General features: G+C 40.1%; 1 protein-coding gene across 3 annotated transcripts in view; it reads left to right on the forward strand.

Moving 5' to 3' along the window:
- The first annotated feature begins 4,796 nt into the window (after window positions 1-4,796).
- LMBR1 (limb development membrane protein 1) overlaps window positions 4,797-21,673 on the forward strand; it is a 77,506-nt gene continuing 60,629 nt past the window's right edge. For 2 of the 3 annotated variants that reach the window (XM_033009680.2, XM_033009682.2), the window contains exon 1: window positions 4,797-5,054. In XM_033009680.2, the coding sequence (XP_032865571.2) occupies window positions 4,992-5,054 (63 nt within the window). In that variant the 5' untranslated portion in view covers window positions 4,797-4,991. The remainder of the gene's footprint in view (window positions 5,055-21,673) is intronic. The other variant, XM_033009683.2, reaches the window with a different exon arrangement.

Genomic DNA, 21,673 nt, shown 5'->3' on the forward strand with positions numbered 1-21,673 from the left:
TAGGCTCTTATCAGTGAAGCAAACCTAAGGACTAGAAGGGGTTTTATTCATCACTGAATCCAGTTCCTTAGTTATTAAAAGCAACCTCACTAAAGTTTTTATAAATGGACCAAGCTCTACGTTAAAAGTAGTAGAGATATTTTACTCAAATGTTAATTTCAAAAGCTTGCTCAAAACTGTACTACTTTGATGATGCATTTTTAGTTCTATTCTTGGGGGTGTGGATTCCTTAATGTATTGATGAATATATATATAAAATCTAGCACATACATATATGAGTCTACACTGAACTAGTTTATATCAATCTTTTTGTGCCAACATTCTCAATTTTAATTTATATTTATTTCCTTTGGCTGTTTCAAAAAAAAAAAAAAGATGCCATAATAAAGTGTTTAACTGGGGAGTTAGTGTTACTGGGTTGACACAATGAACATACAGGCTGGAAGTGTTTGGAACAAAAAAATCATGCTTTTTTATTTTAAAAAGCGAACAAATAGAAAATAGAGATAAGGTATGAATAGAAATGAAATGCCAGTTGGCAATATTTCAAGTTGAATCCAGATTCAAGACTGATTGATCTGGCTTTCTCAAGTTGTAATGCAATTCTTGCTATGCTTTAGCTTATCAAATATAAGACATTGAAATGATCACCCAATAAATAATCTTAATGTATATAATTATGATAGTGTAACATTTCTTTTACACCATGATCAAGTTATTTTAACTTTTCAATCTCTCTTTTTGTCTTCCATAATTGGCTTTTGAGTATGTATAGTGCTGGGTATCATCTGTGGCATGTGTTTACCCTAAGTTCTCTTTAAAATCAGTGGTCACTCCCAGCACCATACTAAATTGGGCTTCAGGCTTCAATCTGGCTAATTCTTAGGAAATATCTTCAATGTCATCTTGTAAGTAGTCATATTAACTGAGTGAATAACTTCCTATTTTCTGTTTAGTCCAAGCTGCATTTGGCTGAATGATCACTTGAACAGAAGGCATCACCTATTCAAACATTGCTAGATAAATTTAGATTTAAAGGCATGGTGCCAATTTCAAATTTACAGTTAAAGAGAGTGCTCTAAAATCCATTGACAAATTCTGTGGGAACCTTCCCAGGGAAACTGTTCCAACTTTAGCAACTTCAATTTTAGCCAATTCAACTAATTTCATTATCTTGAATATCTCAGTACTTTTTTTTCTGGAGAATCTGGGTTAACTCAGTGCACATACAGCCCTCCTTGGGGATTCAGGATACCAGACACTTACTGGGTTATCCTGAAGCTGAAAAACTGTTTTTTTAAAACTAGGCTGAAAAGGAATAAACTGAGCGAAATCTATTAAATCCTCTCAACTTTTATGCTGAGGGGTTAGGCACCACTAAATGTAAGTTTAATAGAAGTCTGTTTTTCATTACTCCCTTTGTGTGTGAATATGTACATTAGCAGCTTGAGAAAATGTTTTATTTACACCTAAATCATGTATAGCTTATACCCAGAGAAAGGTCCTTAGGGTTACTAAGGAGGTCCTACGAATTGCTGAGGACAGTCTCTCCAGCACTGTCCTTGTTTTGTCTGCAGGATGGATAAAAAACATCCAGAGGTCTTTTAACCACTCTGGTACAAGGTACCTCAGGCTTAATTTTTGATTTTTTCTTTTGGTTTGCTTCAAAATACTACTTTTGTACTCCCATCAAAAATCAATTAATTTATCAGTCAGCCTTCTCATTAGTTTGCAAGAGCTGCCTATTCTAGACTGCAATTCCTTTGATATAAATAGATTTTGCTGTGGTGGCTCTCATGAACTTCCTTTGTGATGCAGACACTCAGGACTGAGCAATAACCTCTGCCCAAGAAAGGATCGAAGCTATTTTCCCTCCCCTGTCTTTTTAGCAAATATAAATGTGTATCATGTTTCTGATGATTCATCTGCTAGAAACGGAAGAAAGAACTTGCCAGTGCATAGTATGAAGCAAATTATGTTCTGTATCTCCTCCTCAGGTATATTCCAAATTCAGTAGATTAAAAAGAAAACATACAGCCCAAATGGAAGTGGAAAGTTCAGTTCTGCTAAATCTTAAACTTAATTTTATTTCTGTAACAGCTACAAAAGTACAGCACATTTTCATTGCAACCTTCTATTTCAGAGTAGTGTTTAATATGCCTGCACATACAGTTAGAAATATATGAAATCCCTGGTGCCTAGATACAACTCTCAGACCTCCTTAATGAAATAAACTTCGTTTCAGATTCAATGAGCTGTTCCCTAGCAGTGCGTGAATCATTTTCCAGGTAGCTCTGGAACTAAATCTCACCTCAGGCCTAGATTCCTAACAAACTGGCAGTAGGTATTGGTATTTACTGGTAGAGATTCCCTAAGAGCCTATAGATTGCCCTGTCTTAAGCTTAGTGCTTTCTCTTGACTCCTAACCCTGGCTTTCATTGTCTCTTCTTCCCCAAACTGCTTTACTCTTCCACCTCCTTCTTGTGAGTCATCCTTGTTGCCTGGATCAACTTGCTACTTGACTGCGGCCTGAACTCCAGCCATGCTACTCCTTTGTCTTGGTGTTAGTACGTATATTTTAACATACTGATTGCTGGCCTAATCTTTGATTCTACCCATTTTTCCCCTTTGACTGGACCTTCTGGTCTCCCGGGTTCTTAGATCTGGTTTGCTCTGGCTATACCACTTCTGTCTTCATCATAAATCTAGTGAAGGCCTGAATGCTAGGTTCCTCACACCCTAGTTATAATACCATTGCAATTTATTGTGTAGGTCTTTTATACAAGCTGATGAAAGATGGGAACCTATCTGTTCTGTACAAACATTAAGCATGACACTTCGTAAGAGCAGGGTTTGACTGTGAGTCCACTGACATAATTTCTACAGGCAGCTCTGAGAGAATTTGATTTCTCTGGGGTCAGGTTCTTGCGTACCAAATGGTTGTCTACTTCTTCCAGCTGTGTTTGTTGTTACAATAAAATGTAATAATTCTACCTATAAGCCTCAATCTTCAGTTATACTGTTCTCTCTGGACCAACTCCTGAGAGGGGGACAGCACTAGCCACTCTCACAAGCCAAAGTCTCATGTAAAGTTCCTCTTGGCAGCTACAGATGCTTTCACCAGTTTCAGCATCTGAAGAAGAAAAGGTGTTTGAAGATAAGTGGGAATAGTTGAAAAAACCAGATGAGTAATAATACAGTCTATCAGACACAATCTAGTGCTGTGCAGGGAACAGCTGTAAAGTAGGACAGCTTTTCCCAAGAAGCATCTCAAAGACTGTGCTCCCTGCTTCTTCAGGTCTGCTTTTAATGGTCCTCTCCTGTTTCTACAGCCTCAGTGAGTGCCTAGAGCCTCCCGCCTCAAGCAGGCTACTTCAGAAGGAGAGTGAGGACATTTCCGACCTCTCACACCCATCCTGTGATTCTGCCTGCAGATACTTTGAATCGTCACAAGTATCAAAAGAAGGGTGAAACCTTGGCTGTACTGAAGCTAAAGGAAGTTCTTCATTCCTTCAGAATGACAAGAAATACATTAGGCAGTCAAGGATTATTTTTGCTAACTCTAGAATTTAATAAATAGTTCACCATCTGCTTTTAACCAAGAAAATAGGCCAGAGGCTGGGAAGTGAATATAGTCTGAATTATAATTGTCATGGATATCATGTATAATGTATCAATAGATGTAAATAGGCAGAAAGTGATGATCCTTATTTTTGAATCTTCCTTTGAATAATGTTACATATTTGGATAGAAGCGCTTGATTTGCTAAATCACCATCTATAATTTATAGTGTGCCCTAGATTAATAGGTTTTTGTGTATATTTGCACAATAGATCTACTTGCAAATTTGGAAACAAAGAAAATTGTCTGTGCGTATAGAGCGAATAGGAACAACTGGGAGACTGTGCCTTTGTACTCCCGCATCTGGCCAAAAACCAGCGCAGCATTTCATTGACAGAAATCACTCAAAGACAAAAAGCTGCTCCGGACAAGCTGAACGCAAGTTTTAACTGAAGTTTTAAGCAGAGCCTTTCAAGCTAGAACTTCTAATGCATTTAGAGAGAAGGCTGAGTTCAAGGAGGATCCACTAGACCAGAGCACCCCCAGACCCCGCCACGCTGTCCGAGCTCGGTGGCGGCCCCGCTCCCTCCCCTGTGCGCACCCATCTCCTGAGAGGCCTTCGGGGGCAGGACTGGGTGAACCTTGCAGGCGACCCCCGGGGTCAGGGCTGCTCTAGTGACTTCTCTCCCTGGGACGGGGGCTGCGGCAAGGACCTGCGCCTGCAGCTCTCCCCCATCCCCGCCGCTGCCTGCTCCCCCCGCCCCTGCACCCCTCAGGGCAGCGCGGGTGCCGCCTCCTCCCCCCCTCTCCGCTCCCTGCTCTCCACCACACACTTGGGCTGCGCCTGCCCACCGCCAGTCCCCAAACTGGGGCGCAGCGCCCCTTCCCATGTAAAACCAGCAGCCCTCCTCCCCCGCCCCGCTCCCCGAGCCCCGCCCCTCCCTGGCTCCGCCCCCACAGCGGGCTCTCCCCGCCCACCTTCCTTTTAACCACACCCCCGGGAACGCTGGTTCGCGCTGGGTCTCTTCGCTTAAAGTTAAACCCCGCCCCTTTCCCCTCCCACTCCCCCCCGGGGCGGCTTGACCACGCCTACGGCCTGTTAGCTCAGCCTCCCCCCCCAGGCGGTTGGGGGGCGGGGCCGTGGTGTGCGCGGGGACGCTGCGCGGTGACGCAGCAGGAGGAGTTGAGGCGGTGCTGCACGCGCTTCCTCCTCCTCCTCCTCCTCCTCCTCCTCCTCCTCCTCCTCCTCCTCCTCCGCGCCCCGCCGGACGGTGACAGAGCGGCGGAACCAGCCGCCAGCGCCGCCGCCGGGCCCGGGACAGCAGCCGGCGCTGCCGCTGGCCATGGTGGCCCGCCTGCCGCCGGGGGGGCAGGAGCAGGCGCGGCGGCGGCGGCCGCCATTGCGCGGGGGGGCCGCGGGACTATGAAGGATGGAAGCGGACGAGGTGACGATCCGCGAGCAGAACTTCCACAGCCAAGTGCGGGAGTACACGGTAGGCGACGCCGCCCTCGCAGCCCCGTGGCCCGGCGGCCCCCCCGGCTGCGCCGTCCCCCCTCCCGCCTTCCTCCCGGACCTGTCATCGCGGTGCCCCGGGACCCCCCAGCCCCCGTCGCAGGGCAGCCGTGGGGTTGTCCCACTCTTCCCTCTTCCCTTACCTGCCCTTCGCTGCTTTGCCCCTCACCCCGGCTCCCGTGTCCGGGCTGACTCGGGTGGCCTGTCCCGCGTGGGCACAGCTGTGGGTGCATCTCCCTCCGGGCCGGGTGTGAGGGGCGTGAGGGCCGGCTAGGCAGGCTCCCACCTCTTACCCCGCTCGGCCTTTTCCTCTCCCTGTGCCTTCAGCGAAAAGGGGAAGCGCTGTGTGTACGTGCAGGACATAGGCGTGCTTCCGAATGTACTTCTGCGCACTGTGCTTTGTGTTCAACACCTCAACCTTCGAGTGCTGCCTTGTTACTGTAAGATATGCATGGGGTTTTGGCGTGATACTGAGTTCCTCCCGTGTTTTCCTGCACTGTTGCAACGGATGTGCGTAACTGATGTGTTTTCCCTAACCCCTCATGCTGTTCTCAGCACTGCAGCGTGCCCCATGCTCCAAGCAGAGCAATACAGGGCACATAAAGAAGTTCCTGTGCTGTCCCATCTTCCTCAACCTTCTATAGTCAAGTGCAACACAACACCTTATGAGCAGATGAAGAACGGTGTTGCAGTTTCCTCTCTGACTGCCTTATAATTGTTTTTAGGACTATTCAAAGCTGGTAGAGGTGTTTTGATGGGGCTTGTCTCTCTTCTGCTTCGGTTTAAGGAAGGAAACGTATGCTGCACATAGGAGACATGCACTGTCGTCCTCTGTGCATGTGCTGTCCTGACTTAGCTGGGTAATTGCATTTTCTTTGCAACTACTGCTGCCTAAGAAGAAATGGATTTCTTGAATTAAAATATGATTTCATTATTTAGCTTCAAATATTTTTCAGCTGTACAGGAAGACAGTATTAAATACCACTGTTAACTGATTTATGTAGGCCTATGGCTAGGTTATTTGATAACAGAGACTTGCCTGGATCTGTAGTATGTTAATTTCTATTCTATATTTTATGAATCCATATGTTAAGACCTTCTTTCTTCTGGTGAAGAAAATTTCTGGGATATTTTTTCCTGAATATTGCAAAACAAGTCTGTAGGAAGAGAACTGTTACTTTAGGAGATTTTCTGGACCATCTCTTTTCCATGAGTGGATGCAGTATATGTCATGAGAGGCCTCACCAGTGGAGGGGCATAAAAAGAAAAGTACTCTTCTGTAAAGAGGTCTTTAAGCATTATCTTAATCTCCTTTGTGTTATAAAAACACAGGTGTATACACAAATCATCCATCTCTTCTGGATGCTGGCACCCATCTTTTCCCTAGTGTCCGTTTTTCCATTTGTATTTCTTTGTGTGCTGATTATCTCCTACTTACATCCACCAGAGCCTTGTTCTGATACATCGTATGCTACATACCCTGCTTTTGTACGTAGTAGGATGCACAAATTTTGAGTCTGAAGGAATGATTGTGTGCAGCCTCTCCAGGTATTGTTACAAGTAGTGGAGATCTATTAAATTATTAAATAACTAGCTCATCTATACTGCAGCTACTTCTCTAAAGCTTTTTCAGCCTCTCTAGAGCAATCGGTAGCTCTTCCTATTGGTGTAGTCATGTAAGAAGTCACATAAAACATCAATAACTCATATTTTAGAGGCACAGTGTTGTTTTATTTGGACAGTGGAGGCAGAATATTCTTGCTCTTGAAACTATACTTTGATCTTAGATAGCTTGTCATCAATATTATGTTATTATTTGATCAGTGGGGATAATAATAACAATTTTGCCTTTTAAATCATGCATTGGTACAGCTGTGATCTTGTCTTTAATTTATGACCACAGGGTTTTATGAGTGCATAAACTGCTGCCATCCACAGCTGAGTATACAACTTTCTTGTGGCTCTCTCAGAGCTGCAGAAGCATATTGCAAGTATGATTACACTTGTGGTTAGTTTAAGCATAACAAAGTACACAGAGTACATTGCTTACATGTACCATTATGTTAACATCCCCTCCTAATCACTCCTGCCCTTGCTGGTCATGAAGTTACATGGTGAATATAATTTCTTAAAATATGCAAACAGACAGTTGTGTGGGTAGTAGGTATAATCATCAGCCCCTCAGCTGGAGGAGGGAACGTATTCTACTTTCTGACACATGCACAAGACTCTAATTCCAGCTGTAGGTGGGCTGGGGGCAGTGGGGCAGTTAATAGAAGTATTTCGTGTTTGTTGTGTAATATTACAGTGGAGGAAACTTCTATATGCCTGTTAGAACTAAGTCAAATTTGTGGAATCTGGTAGTATTGTCTTTGGAGACATAGTTGTGTAGTACCTTCTTTACTGGAAGGTAAAATGATATGCTCATGAGAAAAGAGAAATCGAAGTAAGTTGATGTACCTGAAAAGAAAACCCTTTTCACCTTTATTTTACAAATTTTCTTTGTTTTCTTTGAATAGATATAGAATTTCTTGATTGTGCTTCCTGATGAAGTCCTAAGGGCATGCTAAGCTTAACCTCACTGTAATGCTTCATTTCTGTTTCATCTGTTCTCTGAACTGGCAAGCTACAAAGTTTTCCATAAAGTTGTGTTATGTAATAAAAATTAAAAGCTTGTTATCCCTCTGCTGGTGGTGCCTGTCTCTTTCTGTAGGTGCCAACTTCTACTAATTCCACCTTGAAAAGACAAATGTTTCTGACACATGTTTATAGGTTGAGCAACGGTAGTATAATATTTTTTTTTTTAAAATAAATCCTTCATCAGCTTTTGAAGTGACTGTCTCTCTGGTTTAATGCTTAATTTAGCTATTGGCCTTGTTTGGAGTGTATGTGTGGTACCTGTTTTTTTCAAGAGGATGCCTGTTTACAGGAAAATAATCTGCCTTGTATTTTGTTGCTTCATGAGGATGATCTTTTACTAACAGGAGGTTCACTCCCTAGTCTAGTTTCAGTATGGCTCTTCAAATGTGAATCTGCTATGTTGAGGATCTGCTGTTTGGAACAGTTTTGAAAACACCCAGACTCTTTGACTTGTGCAAACTTTAAAATTCAGATTCAGTAATCACAGAGGTTGAGAACTGATGACCCAGTATAAGAGACATGGCACAGCCACGAGCTTGCTTGAGGTCAAGGAGAGTCTTGATTTCAATAAAGCCAGTTGCACTCAGTTCTAACTAAAAGGGACATGTTTCTGAAAAGCAGCTTTAGCTGGTTACAAAATATAGAAAAGTGTCTATGGTTTGTACTTGATCAGAATTCATAAGAAAAAGTTGTAAAGGCCAGGAAATGTTCTGTGCTGGTTTGCTACTATCTGTTATTTTTGTACACAATTAGTTTGCCTTTCTTGATCCTTTAGATTAATTTATAGTTTGCTGTGATCTTGCACATCCATGGAAGATATTTAAGCTTTTAGGGAGCTGCTTTTCCCTTGTGTCCTGTTGTTATGTCTGTCTATACAACATAAGTATAGTGTTCCATTTTCCACAAGTCTTGTGAACAGTTTATTTCAAATGCAAATCAAACACAATGGTTTCAGTGTGGTTTTGTGTTCCACTGGGTTTACTTTGTAGAATACTCTTACGCTCCTTCTTTTCCCAGTTTGAGTCTTTTATTCTGCAACATTAGTTTGTATTTTTAAAATTTAGATCTACATTTTGATGTTATTTTTCCATTTACAAAATATAGGATTTTGAGTTTGTAAAAACATACACATACATTTGGTTATCAGGTTTTCTTGGCAAAATATATACACTGTGCTTGAATTTGTAGTGTGGGGAAAACTGTGGAACAGAACAATTCGGTGATCATAGAATTGTTAGTTAGAAAGCTTAAGAAGAAACATAGTATATTTGGAAATTGCTTAATTATATTGCATATGTAATGAAAAAAAAAGTCCTGGTAGAATAAGTTCAAATCCAAAAGTACTATTATAACTCTAATTGCAAGTCCAGGCAGACATTGAAACTGGTGTAATATGTAGCTTTATGATTAATATCAGATGCTTCCATTTGAAGGAGTAAATGTTTTCAGGGGTGTAGGCTTCAGGTGCTAGATATTAAGAGAAACATAGTTTCTCTGCTAGTTAATGGAATTCCCTCTAGAAGAAGGCTTTTAAATTTTTTTAACCATATCACTTTTAAATATTAAAGGTGTGTGTGTTTGGGTTTTTTTTTTTGTTTTGGGTAATATGATGGTTATTTAGTGTGTATAAATCTGAATCTAAAAATAACTTACAGCGGTTTAGAAAAGCCTTTTTAGGTAGTTGCAACTATGTAACATTGTGTTTGTTTTTTGTTTTTTGTTTTTTTTTTTTTTTTTTTTTATTTTTTCCTTACAACTTCACAGTAATACCACTGGCTTTGTTTTCCTCTCTGGTTTCTTTTTGTACCTTTTGTCCTCTTGTCCTATTTTGGGTTAGAGAGGTGTTCAGGATTCTTCTGTATGAGGTAGTGCAGTGTGGTTACTGCTGGCATTTGTCCTTTGAAGGGCTGTAAAGTGAGAAAGCTGATTTGAGCACTATACTCCTGTAGGTAGTGAGCTCTTGTTCCTGACTAGTTCTGCTTCCTTGAATTTGTGCCCCAGTCAAAAATCGGAATCTTCACAGACCCTTTTTTTATGTCAGAAGTGATGATATTCTGATAGTGGGCCAGGAAGAAAATGCTGATCAGAAGCATGGGTGGCTTTTAAAACAAACTTATTGCAAATACTGAAATGTTTTTGTTTGACTGTTTATGCAAGTTTATCTTTTATTCAGTAAAATTGATGCCTTTCAATTTTTTATACATATGCTGGAAACCTGAGTAATTTAGATCTTAAATGTCTTCTTGTATCTCAGAAATAACTTTGCCTAGGTTTCTCAGTATTGCCTCTTCTTTTTTTTTTTTTTCTTTTTAAATGTTGTGGAAAAGAATTGTAACTGAATAAAGGAGTATTTGTGGTAGTGGGATGAGATACAAGGCTGAAAGATTGATGCACATTTAACATAATTACATATATAAAATGTTGGCACCATTCGATCATCTTAAAAATATACCTTTACTTTGTAAACATGGGTACTGAACTTTAAGAATTGGTGAGTCATCTTCTGGCTGCTGGTCCTGAGGTTCAGCACTGGTGGATCCATCTGGAAACAATAGGCATCTCCAAATACTTGGTGTAGACAAGTGGATAGAGACATCCTTATTCCTAAAACAGGAACAACTTTGGGAGAGTTCTAATTTTTCTGTTTACATAAAATAAACATGAAAGCTTAAGTGTAAAAAGTTGCTGTTAGTTACTGATGTGTTTCTTTGTGCTAGCAGTTGACCCAAGAAGTCAACATGCTTCATGGAAGGTACAGTCAACTGTTCAAGAGAATTTAGATTACACTGTAAACTAGATCTGAGAAATCTGTTGAACAGTGAAAGAACTGACAGAAAACAAAACCAGCTATTTATTACAAGACCACAGACAAGCATATCCATTTTGGGTTTTGTTTGGATAGCTGGCCAGGTAATAGAGGGACTGAATAAGATGGCAGGATATAATGAGGAGATCGTGGGGTTATAATGAACGTCTCAATATTTGCTGTAGTGTAGGGATACTGAGTGTGATTGAATTTATAAGCACTAGACCCTCTGGAAGGAAGTGTTTTCAGAGATGTTGAGGAGTGGGGGAAGCAGAGAGCAGAGGAGATGGTGGTAATACCAGAGTGGAGAGAGGATCTGAAGCATGTTGCAAGTGAAGTTATGATAAGAAACTGAGAGTTCAGTTCTGGTGACATAAATGAAAATTTGGGTTAGGAAAGACTATCTAAAGAAAACGTTTAATTCAATGTAAGCTTGCTGCTTTTATTTGAAGTTTATGTAAGTGATTCTATTTTTTTTTTTTTTTTTAACTGCAGTGCTTTCTCCTTTCCTGTCTTTCACCCTCTCCTATTTAATTTGGTTTTTATCCTCATATAGGAGGGCAGTGATAACTCTTGTTGAGAAAGTCTTAACTTCTGCAATACTTTCTATTCCATGCCCTCCCCTTTATCTTGAAAACCACTGAAGCTTTCCTGTAAACATGTACTGTCAAATGAGTAGGGACACTGACTTGGTAACATTAATGTGCAAGAATTTGCATAATTTATAACACAGGAGAGACTTTGAAAGTCATGATTGAAGTTTATGTTTTTATGCATATAATAATTAACAGCCTTGGTTGTTGCATCACTGAGAGGTAAGTATACAACTAGGTGGAGGTGACCTGAAATGAGTTACTACTGTAACTACCTTATTAGTAGTTCATGTGACAAGTGAAATTGCTTCACACTTTCAGCAGTTTTGATCTGTTGCTCTGTAGGGCCCTATTTACTCTCATGAAGATGGTGACAAAACTGATGTTGGTGGTTCATCAGCTCGGTATTGAATATGTATTTTAGCGTTGCTAAGCTGCTTCCCACACAGAGGTTTCTAGTTTCTTGATTACCTGAATGTATTAAAAATTGTTTCTAACTATCATCAACGTGGTTTCAAGGAAGAGCCTGGTATATTGTACTATTTTAATATATGAGCACTTTGATAATAATTTGGCTTTGAAAATTTTAACTGGAAAATATTATTCTACAGAACTTTGTTTCAGTTGCTCTATTTCCAGAGATCATGTGTGCTCTCCACAACAAGTAGCATGTGTATAGATGGCATTGAGGTCTGTGCATGGCTGAGTTTAATATACAGAGGATAGAAGCAACATACGTGCATGATTATTTCCATTCCCTGCCCTGCCCCCCTTAACTTCTTGGCTTATAGTGGTGTGGTTTCCAGTGTTAGGATCCATGATTGTCATCGAAACGTGATGCTGCAGAGTTTTACTGTTGATTTTAAGTGCCTGTTTATGCCTTGAGTATCCAGTTTTTTCCATTACCTAACTGTACTTTCTATTTTTAACATATTTAGCTGATGGGAAGAATTGATGCTGATGTGTGTGTTGAATTTGACAATAGCAACAAGTCTAAAATATTTGCCGAGTTTAAGACTGTGATAACTTCTGTCCAGTAAAAAGTCTGCAGAGTTGATGAGAATTATGAAAACATACAAGTATTGTAGTTTAAATATATTCATGTTTTGGGAGAGGGGGTAAAAAAAAAAAATGTGCTACTTAAAAATTCTACAGTATATATATGTGAGAAGACAAGGAAGAGGATTTTCATGAGTTAGCTCTGTCTTCTAAGATAGTTATAGATTTTGCCCTGGAAATTAATATTAGAAGATGTCTTAACACAAATTGTTTACCAAGTTTGTATTAATGAGACTTTTGAGGTTATTTTTTCAGAAAGGAGTTTTTAATGGAATGACTCTGAAATTTTAATATAACCAGTTATTCTAGCCTGGCTGTAAAATGTTAAATACCTTCATTCAGTGGCAGAATGTTGGCGTGATCTAGGTTGGTGCTATTGGTGTTAATTCTAGAGGGTGTTTTTAAATCTTGCACTAATTCTGAAAAATACTCTTAAATCAAATTTTAATGGCATTGCTGTAGCCCATACAGGTCAAAGAAAAATGATTTGCAGTAACTTTTTTTGAGGAGTTTTGAGTGTATTACTGGGTATAGAATACAGTACCCTGAATAAAGATATCTTGGGCCTATTACTAAGGGTCGTGGAGGTGTCATAACATTTCTCCCCTCTCATCCCACCCTTTACCCAGCAATGTAAATACATTCCATTAAGTATATAAAAGGGGAGGTAAAAGCTAACAAATGAGTAAATTGATTTGAATTCCTTCATTAGTTTGAAGTGGGGCTCTGCTGGTGAAGTTGATGTGAAGGTAGTTTTAAGTGAATGACATAATGGAAGCTACCTCCTGAAGGGCTATAGAGGCTGTTTATCTTCAGCTAAGCCGTATTTCTAGTGCATGTCATATACTTTTGGATGCTTCATACTTTCTGTGAGATTCTGGAAGTTTTTCCTGGATGAGCATGTCTAGGCACCCAGCCTCTGAACCACTTATAATTTCTTCATGATTTAGGAACCAGTAAAAAAAAGTGGGTCAACCTCTTGCACATGTCTTAAGCCAGGGAGGAGTCCTGAGAGGAGACCATACATGTGGCGGGAAAACATGGGTGTGGAGGACTGTGTTAATGAGTAAAATTAATCTCTAGTCATAAGACATATTTGACGTTTTCTTGTAAGCTTGAATTTAGTGTGTCATGCTAAGTATCTAAGGCTGGCTGGATTAGAGTGAATTCAATCTAACCACAGAGCTTTTAAGAATTAAGTAGTTAATATCTCATTCTGAGTAAAATGAGATGTCCGAAGCAGATGATATAATGAATGCCAAGGTCAAACTGAGAGCATAGCTAAAAATTGTAGTTTTCTTTAGTGTGCATAGTTTGTTATAGGTAACTTAATCTTTGTTGATGCATCTGAAACAGGTGGAACACCTCGTTTACTTTTTAGATATCAGTGGGATAATGGAGTTATTAGAAATAGACTGAGCAGAACTGCTTGTTTCCACCTGGATTTTCTTGCTGTTTATTCCTGCCCTCCTCTTCACTAGTAAACAAAAGTAGTTGCCAAGTGGGACAGTAGGAGGAAGCTTTTTAGTTGCCGTGTGCCATTATAATGTGCATTAAAATACTTCAGCAGCATGAGAGCAATAGGAGATGGGTGTGCAAAACTATGTTTAGTTGTTTTGTATTATAGAATTTAAAACCCAGAAGTGCAATGCTCCTGGTTATCTGTAGGTAGTAATCACAGTCAAGCAAAACACTGACAGTTCCATTTTCAACTCTTAACCATGTTCATAGCAGTATTCTACAGGGTGGTATTACCCAGGGTGACCTCTGTCTTCACTTTTCTCTGTGCCGTTTTTTCTATTTAGGGAAAAGGATGTGTTCTGTAAAGTAATAGCAAGAAGTGGAGATATTCTTCATTGTCTGTAGCTGCTTTTTTTTGTGTGTATCCTTTGCGTAGAAATGCTGGTGGATATAATAGCAGTAACTTTTTAAAAACTGACACACTCGCTTTAAAATGAAGTTATTTCCTTCCCTTAGTTTTTTAGAGCTTCTTGATCTTTCACTTAATACATAGCATAGTAGAATGCTGTTCACTTCTTGTCTGTTGTGGTTTTCCTCCAGATTTACTCTCCCTATTCTAAATGCTAATATACAGTCAAGTGGGAGGAAATGATTACTTGTCAGCTTTGCTTTTCAAGTGGAAATACTGAACCTGTGTTTCATGCTTGGAAATGTGTTAAAGAACATTACTGAAGTCTGTGACTCCTTTTTGTAAAGGAGTTCTGTGGTGGTTCCTTACTGCTAAAAGTTGTTCTGTAACTTGTCCAGGTTTTTCATAGTGGGAGGATCTCCCTGACAGTCCTACAAGAGCCTGTTCTTACACTAATACTTCTAAACACATTCATAAATGACCTGGAGAAAGGTATAAATTATGAGGTGACAAAGCTTCTAAGGGTGCTAATTGTTTTCAGGATAGGAGAAAAGAAGGCTAACTGGATGCCAGTCTCCTGCTCAGAGGAGGGTCAGTCGTGACATCAGGGTATGTTACTATGGGCTTGAAAACCTCCAGGGATGGAGACAGTACAACCTTGCAGGGCAACTGAGTCCACTGCTTGTCTCCCCTCATGGAGGGGATTTCTCCTTGCTTCCCACTGTGCACCACTGCCAAGAGCCCAGCTCTGCCTTCTTAATGACCTCCTCATAGGAGCAAGCTGCTCTCTGGTCTTCCTGAAGCCTTGTTGTCCTCAGGCTCAACAAGCAGAGGTCCTTCAGCCTGTCTGCACCAGGCAAGTGTTCTAGCCTCCTGACCATCTTGGTCATCTTCCTTGCTGCAGTTACCATTGACTTTCCTATGTTGGAGGCTCAGAACTGGATGAAGCAACTATACGTGACCTGATGAATGCTGACTGGAGAGAGATAATTACTTCGCATGATTATTGTCTTTGCTTCTGGTAATATAGCCCAGGGTGCTCCTTGGAGTGTTTGCTACCAGGGCACACTGATTGTGAGGTATTGAACAATTATTGGACAATGCAGCTGTATGCTTTTTCCCTAGTATAAATTACAGCTGTGTTTCCTGCACAACAATTGGGAAGAATATTGTGCTATGTAGATAGAAGCTGTTGATCTTTCTGTACACAAAAATGCAGCTTTTAATGCACATACACATGAATCACAGTTGTGAAAGATGGCTTTATTTTGTGCATAAGGGAGGAGAAAAAGAGGATTTTGTGCATTTTGAGCGTATTCTTTCTACGCACGAAAGTGTAGCTCTAGCACTTGCAACAGAAGATGATGCTTTACCAAGCTGAGGCATGAATTTTAGTGCCAGAGTTTTAAAGATAATCCACACAGACAAATTAGTGTCAGCTGATCTTTAGTAACTGTCAGTGGGATAAGTACAACGTAATTTGAGTTATTTCAGACCTTTATTGCTCATGTTTAATGCTAGACTCTTCAGTGCCAGCCCCTTAGATGTGTAGTTACAAACTGAAATGCAAGCAGTTTATCTCCAGCTCCATTCTCACAGGAGCCGAGAGCTGTCTGGTACAGATCCAGAAGTATGACTTGGATCATATTTGGGTGACTTTAGATGACAGATCCAAAAGTATGACTCTGTGGAGGAGTTGGATACAAGATCCCTAAGAATCTTGCGCAGTGCATCTCCAGAAGTAGTGTCTCTTGGCATGTCCAGTCTGTAATCTAAGCAGGAGTGTGAAGCACTTCCTTTCCCAAGTGAAGATTAAGAACTCCAAGCAAAGACAGGTTTCTTTTGCTTGTCCTACCAGAGGTTGTATTTAGTCTGTGCAAAGAGATGTGAATGAAGTATATGCTGAAGGTTTGAAGACTCCTTAATGTGCCACCTGTTTAGAAGGGGTCCCTACATGTAGCATAGAATTCATGCATGTTGTTTTCAGTAACTGAATGGTGTGGAGAAGGAAGCACAAAAAAGGGACATTTAAAATTATTAAGAATTGCTTTGCTTGACTGCTTGGCTATAACCATTTAAAATTCTCAGGCTCTTATTAATTTCCTTTATATTTTGATGCACCAGGTCAAACATGAACTGATTGTATTTCCACTACAATGTGAGAACATACAATAGTTGGGTTTAAAGTAGCGTCCCAGGAGCAATCTTAACTATGGCAACATATACACAACTACTTTGCCCCTCCATAAGGTTGGAATTAATTTAAGGAAATAAATTTTAAGATTGGAAGATTTGTTGAGTGGTGTTTTTTGTTTTGTTTTTTTTTTTTTTTTTTTAAAGTTAACTCTATCAGAGAATGTCAAGTCCTTATTCATTACAGTTGTGTACATTCTCTGCAGTGCCTTCACTGTCTCCTCAAGTCAAACCTGGAAGAGCTTCATTTAAGCTCCAGTGAAAAAAATCCTTGCAGAGAACTTAGGGTACAAGGAATATAGCTTGTCGTAGATTTGCTGCATTTGCAGCATCCTTAACTTTTGTCAGCTCTTATTGTAGAGATGGATGATGGCATAAAACAGTGCTTTTTGGTTGAAAACATAGCCTGCAATATGATTTGGATTTAACATTGTATTCCAACATTGGCTCCAATACTGTCACATACAGTAGTTTTCTGAAGATAAGATGTAATTTAAAGAATATAGTCTCTTCTTTCACTGAAGATATCAGTGTAGCTTTATGTATGGTGTTCTTTTTTTGATTAGTGCCCTATTTCAGTTTGGCTACCTGTGCTTTTTAGTAAGTGATTAGAAATGAAAGTTGACAGGTGATTTAAGGTACTATGAACATGCACATGTGAATTTGCCCTCTTTTAAGGGTTTTTTAGGAAAGTAAAATTAGAAGTTGTTAAGAACTGTATTTTCTGAGGCCACGTGTTTATTGGTAGTGTTTCTTTTACCTATGCCAAGAGCTATATCCACAAAATGCATTGAAAGGTATTTCTTAAACTATGGTGAGTGTGCCTTAGTAGAGGAGCTGTGAAGTGAGTAAGAAACTGGCTGTAGTGTACATGACAATAGGTGTTGTGTTTGGGGGGGAAAAAAGCTACTATTCAGTTTCCTCAGGTATCAGTATTAAGAGCAATCTTGCTCAATTTAGATGAAAATGAAGTAAACCATTCTGTTAGCACAAAACCAGTTCTTTGGGAGATACAGTAAATACAAAGGAGGATTAGAACATGGTGCAGAAGGGACTCAATTACCACAAAATAATACGTCTAGTAGGAAGTTAAGGTGTGGTTTTTAAAAGGTAAAAAAAAAAAAGACATGGTGAATGAACTTGAACCCTAAAAAGTTTCTACTGTAACTTGAGAGCTGCTCTGCTGGAAGCAGTTGGAGAGGACAGTGTGGATGGATTCAGCGATTAGAGAGTAATGCTAAGTTACTGGCATGATTATCAGGTGAATGTGTTGAAGTATTTTCAGTACAGAAGGAAAGGCTTAGTGCTGTTTATCTATAGCTGTTAAGACCTTACCTGGAGTATTACATACAAGCCTTGTCATTTATAATTGAGAAACATGATTTGAGGCTAGAACAAGTACAAACAGGGGCTATTTTTTTTTTTTTTTTTGCAGTACAAAAATATCCTGAAACAAAGAGCAGTGTGAGGAGTAAGAACTCAGGATTGCAGCGTGACAGGACAGTGGAGTCTATTCTTCGGGTATCATGGGCAGCACATTCCTTTTCCCCAACTTGACTGAGCTCCACTCTAAAAATAGTTAGGATACTGGCTTTTGCTACTCCCTTTGGAAAGCTATTCAGAATGCATGGTTATAAACACTTCAGAATCATAGGTTTCACTAAGTATAATTGGAGACTGAAGTAATATTTCTGAATTTGCTTATTGACTTGTTTTCGTTAATATGAAAGACTTTTAATTTATGAATTCACTTTTGTTAAGATCCTAAAGCTTTTGCTGATCAGAATTGATTTATTTTCTTGCTGATAACTTTAAAATAATGTGTATTTTCAGTAATAAACAACTTTATAAAATATTTACAGTGTTATCAATTCTGACAGAAGTAGAGGGATAATTTCACCAAGATACATACTTAGACCTTATTGCTGAGTTGCAAAGTAGCTGTCATTTAAAATAGAAATGCAACATTTGCCGGTTCGTGTTACTGGACATCTTTTATCTGCTGTGCCCTCAAAATACTTCATTTATCTCAGTGGTACCTTATAAGTAAAGACCCACATTTTCATTGAAATCTTGCCATCACAGATAGGATAAAGGTCATCTATTTTATTTGAAGATACAAACAAGACTGCAGTATTTTTTATTCTTGTCTTAAATAAAATTAAACTGAAAATGAGCTTAGCTATATCTTTGTTTTACACTGGAGCAGTGTTTGGGTCTGACAGATTTTTAAAGAATTTTACTGACCCCGTATATGTGATACCTGATTTTCAAAAGTGGATGCCTAAAATTAGATGTCTCTTTCTGTAGCCTTGGTCTAGTTTTCAGAGGAACTGGAAACTTGGGAAGGACTCTTTCAGCACTGACATTGAATTTTCTGATACTGACAGAACAAGCTGTGTCAGAGTACTCTAAAAACCCAAGGCTATTCTCAGTTTCTTTTGTTCTCCGTGATTCAAAAATATACTAGAATATTTTTTTTATTAAATCTTAGTAAAGTTCTTTATTAATAGAATAAATTATTTGAAGAATGAAATTATTTATCAAAACCTTTTCCTCTTTGAAGTATCCTCTAGAAAGTTGGAGTGGTAAATTCTATTCAGATTAAATATTTAAATTCAGAGATCTAGTTATGAAATCTGATTTTCAGCATCCGTATTTCAGGTATCACTGCTGTGTGTTGCCTGCTCAGGGAATGAGCTCAGTTGCTGCTTTCAGGCCTATGGCACCATAATACTTCTGGGAGACATGCGTAGGGCAGTTGCAGGCATCCAAATGCCAGGCTCAAACACTTGGCTATACTTTTTTTTTTTTTTTTATTTAAAATGTCTGACTACACAAAAGAAATAAGTCCAAGTTTATTTTTATTAGTACTTAAACAGTCTGTCATTCCCGACTGAGTGATCTGTTATTTTCCCCTCCGATTCTGCTGATGTGGATGTAATATGCTGTTTTCTGATGTAAATTTTTAAGGTCTATCACTACCTTAACTCTTGTTTTTTCCTTTCACTTAAGGTAGCTTTTTTGCTCCTGATTTTAAGACAGTGAGTTCTTAAAGGCAACAAATCTTTAATGATTGATTAAAGAAATAGATCAGCTGTTGCCTAGTGAAGTAATTTTACAATTGCAGATCACAGAGGAGGTTAAAGCTCAGACTGAAGTAGAACACATTTAGGGTGCTAACATTATGAATTCCAGATCCAGGCAGGGCAAATAAATAAATAAAAAAACCCCCCAAAACCACCAACAACAAAAACGCCAAACAAACAAAAAAACCCCAAGCACCTTGTACAGGTAATAGGGCAAACTCACTTTACTATTAAAAACTGCTACAAGAATTTTGCCTGATTCAGTTGGTTGTTAAGACTTACTAGGTGGCTACTAGTATTGTGCACAAGCAAAAGAATTTTAACAGTTTGGGCTACTTCATGTAGCTTCTCTGCCTGTGCTGTGCAGGTCATCTATTTCCTGCAAGCTAACAGAAAGCAAATACAGCATTGGTACATAGCATGGGTGTTCTGGGTTTGAGTAAGTGGTGGGTTTTTTTGGTAGCAGGGGATGGGGCTACAGCAGTAGTCCCCTGTGAGAAGCTTCCTGAAGCTCCCCAGGCTCGAAGTTGGCCCCACATCTGCACCAAGGCTGAGCCAATTAGCTCTGCGATAACATATTTAAGAAGGGACCTGGGAGGAGGAGTGGGACTTGTGAGAAGGAGTTGTGACAGCTGTGTGAATACCAAGGTCAGTGGAGGAACAGAGGAAGAAAGGAGGGGGGAGGTGTGCCGGAGCAGAGATCCCCCTGTATCCTGTGGTAAGATGGTAAGGAGGCCTGCCCCTGCCACCCATGGAGGTCTACAGTGGAGCAGACACTGATTTATGGCCTGTGAGGGGCCTCACATGGTCAATTAAGGTAGCTGCGCCTGAAGGCAACAGGGAATCTGGGAAGAAGCAGCCCCTGCTGTTGTAGTTCAGTACTGGGAGGATTTCAGCGTGCTGGGTGTCCCACACTGGAGCAGCTTGGGAAGGGCTGCAGCCTGGGGGAGGGATTCAAATTGGAGAAAGTTGCTGTCCCACACTGGAGCAGTGTAGGGAAATGCTGAGGCCTGTGGGAGGAACTCATGTTGGAGAAAAGTTGTGGAGGACTGTCTCCTGTGAGAGGGGCACCATGCTGGAGCAGGGGGAAAAAGTTCTAGAAGTTCCCCTGCCCTGAGAAGGAAGAAGCGGCAGCACTGACTGTACCCTCATTCCCTGCCCCTGCGCCGCTGGGGGAAGGAGGTAGAGATATTGGGAGCAGAACTGAGCCCAGGAAGAAGGGAGGGGTGGGGGAAGGTGTTCTCAAGATGTGGCAATGCTTCTCACTGTCCTACTCTGTTAAGTATTGTTGTTAGTGTCTGTAATAAATTTATGTTCTTTTTTTTCTTCCCCTAATGAATCTGTTGTTTGCCTGTGACCATAATGGGTGATTTATCCCTGCCTGTCCTATCTCGAATCCCAAGCTGTTGCTTATTTTCTCCTTCTCAGCTCTGGGGGGCAAGGGGGCAGTGAGCGGCTGCATGGTGACTCGTTGCCCTCTGAGCTCAAACCACGATGGCTGGTCAGTGAGTGCTCAGGTACTGCTCAGGGCCACAGCATCACAGGATGGCATGCTTCATTCTTGTTGCATTTCTGACTGACTCATGTTTTTAATAGGTATCAACAAAGAAGTATTGATCCACCAATGCCTCACTCAGGAACAAGTACATTTTTTTTTTTTTCTTTTTGTTTCCCAGAAAGGCTTGGAGGGTTAAAACTATCTTGCTGTTCAATTCATTTACTCCAAGATTTCCAACATATTTGTAGGTGTTTTGGTCTTACCATTTTGAAATTCTAGTGCTAAATCTTAAACAACTTGATGCAAGTCATGCTGGGCTCAAGGTACATCTGACTTAAATATGCTACTTAATGAGGAGGGAAATTGTGCCCTTGGCTTCTGACTGTAAAGGAAACATCATGTTTGACTAGCTCACGCTTGGACATCCACTGTAGGCACATGAGTCTCTTGAGTGCATTGTTGCCTGAAATTTGTTTGATTCAAGACATGATGGAAATAGTAAACGTAACTGCTTTCTTCATTCCCCATATGTTGATAGGTTACTCCAAAATAGATCTTGACAAGCCCATTGTATAAGATATGATTACCCTTAGGTTGCATGTGAAGGGGATACAGAGCATGATAACTCTTACAACTCAAGTGGATTTAAACTTCAAAAAACAACCCAACCCACTCTACCCACCTCTTCCCCAAACAAAAAATCTCGCTATAAATAAGGCTTTTTCTCTTAATTTTGGAGTAAAACCTGCTGGTGATATAATTAATCCAATAGCTGCTGCTCTAATTAAACTATTCTTATTGGTTTAACTTTCTATCAATAGGATATAAAACATAACAGTGTTGATATTTAC

This window comes from Tyto alba, unplaced genomic scaffold, assembly GCF_018691265.1.
Source record: "Tyto alba isolate M040663 unplaced genomic scaffold, T.alba_DEE_v4.0 Super-Scaffold_38, whole genome shotgun sequence".
NCBI lineage: Eukaryota > Metazoa > Chordata > Aves > Strigiformes > Tytonidae > Tyto > Tyto alba.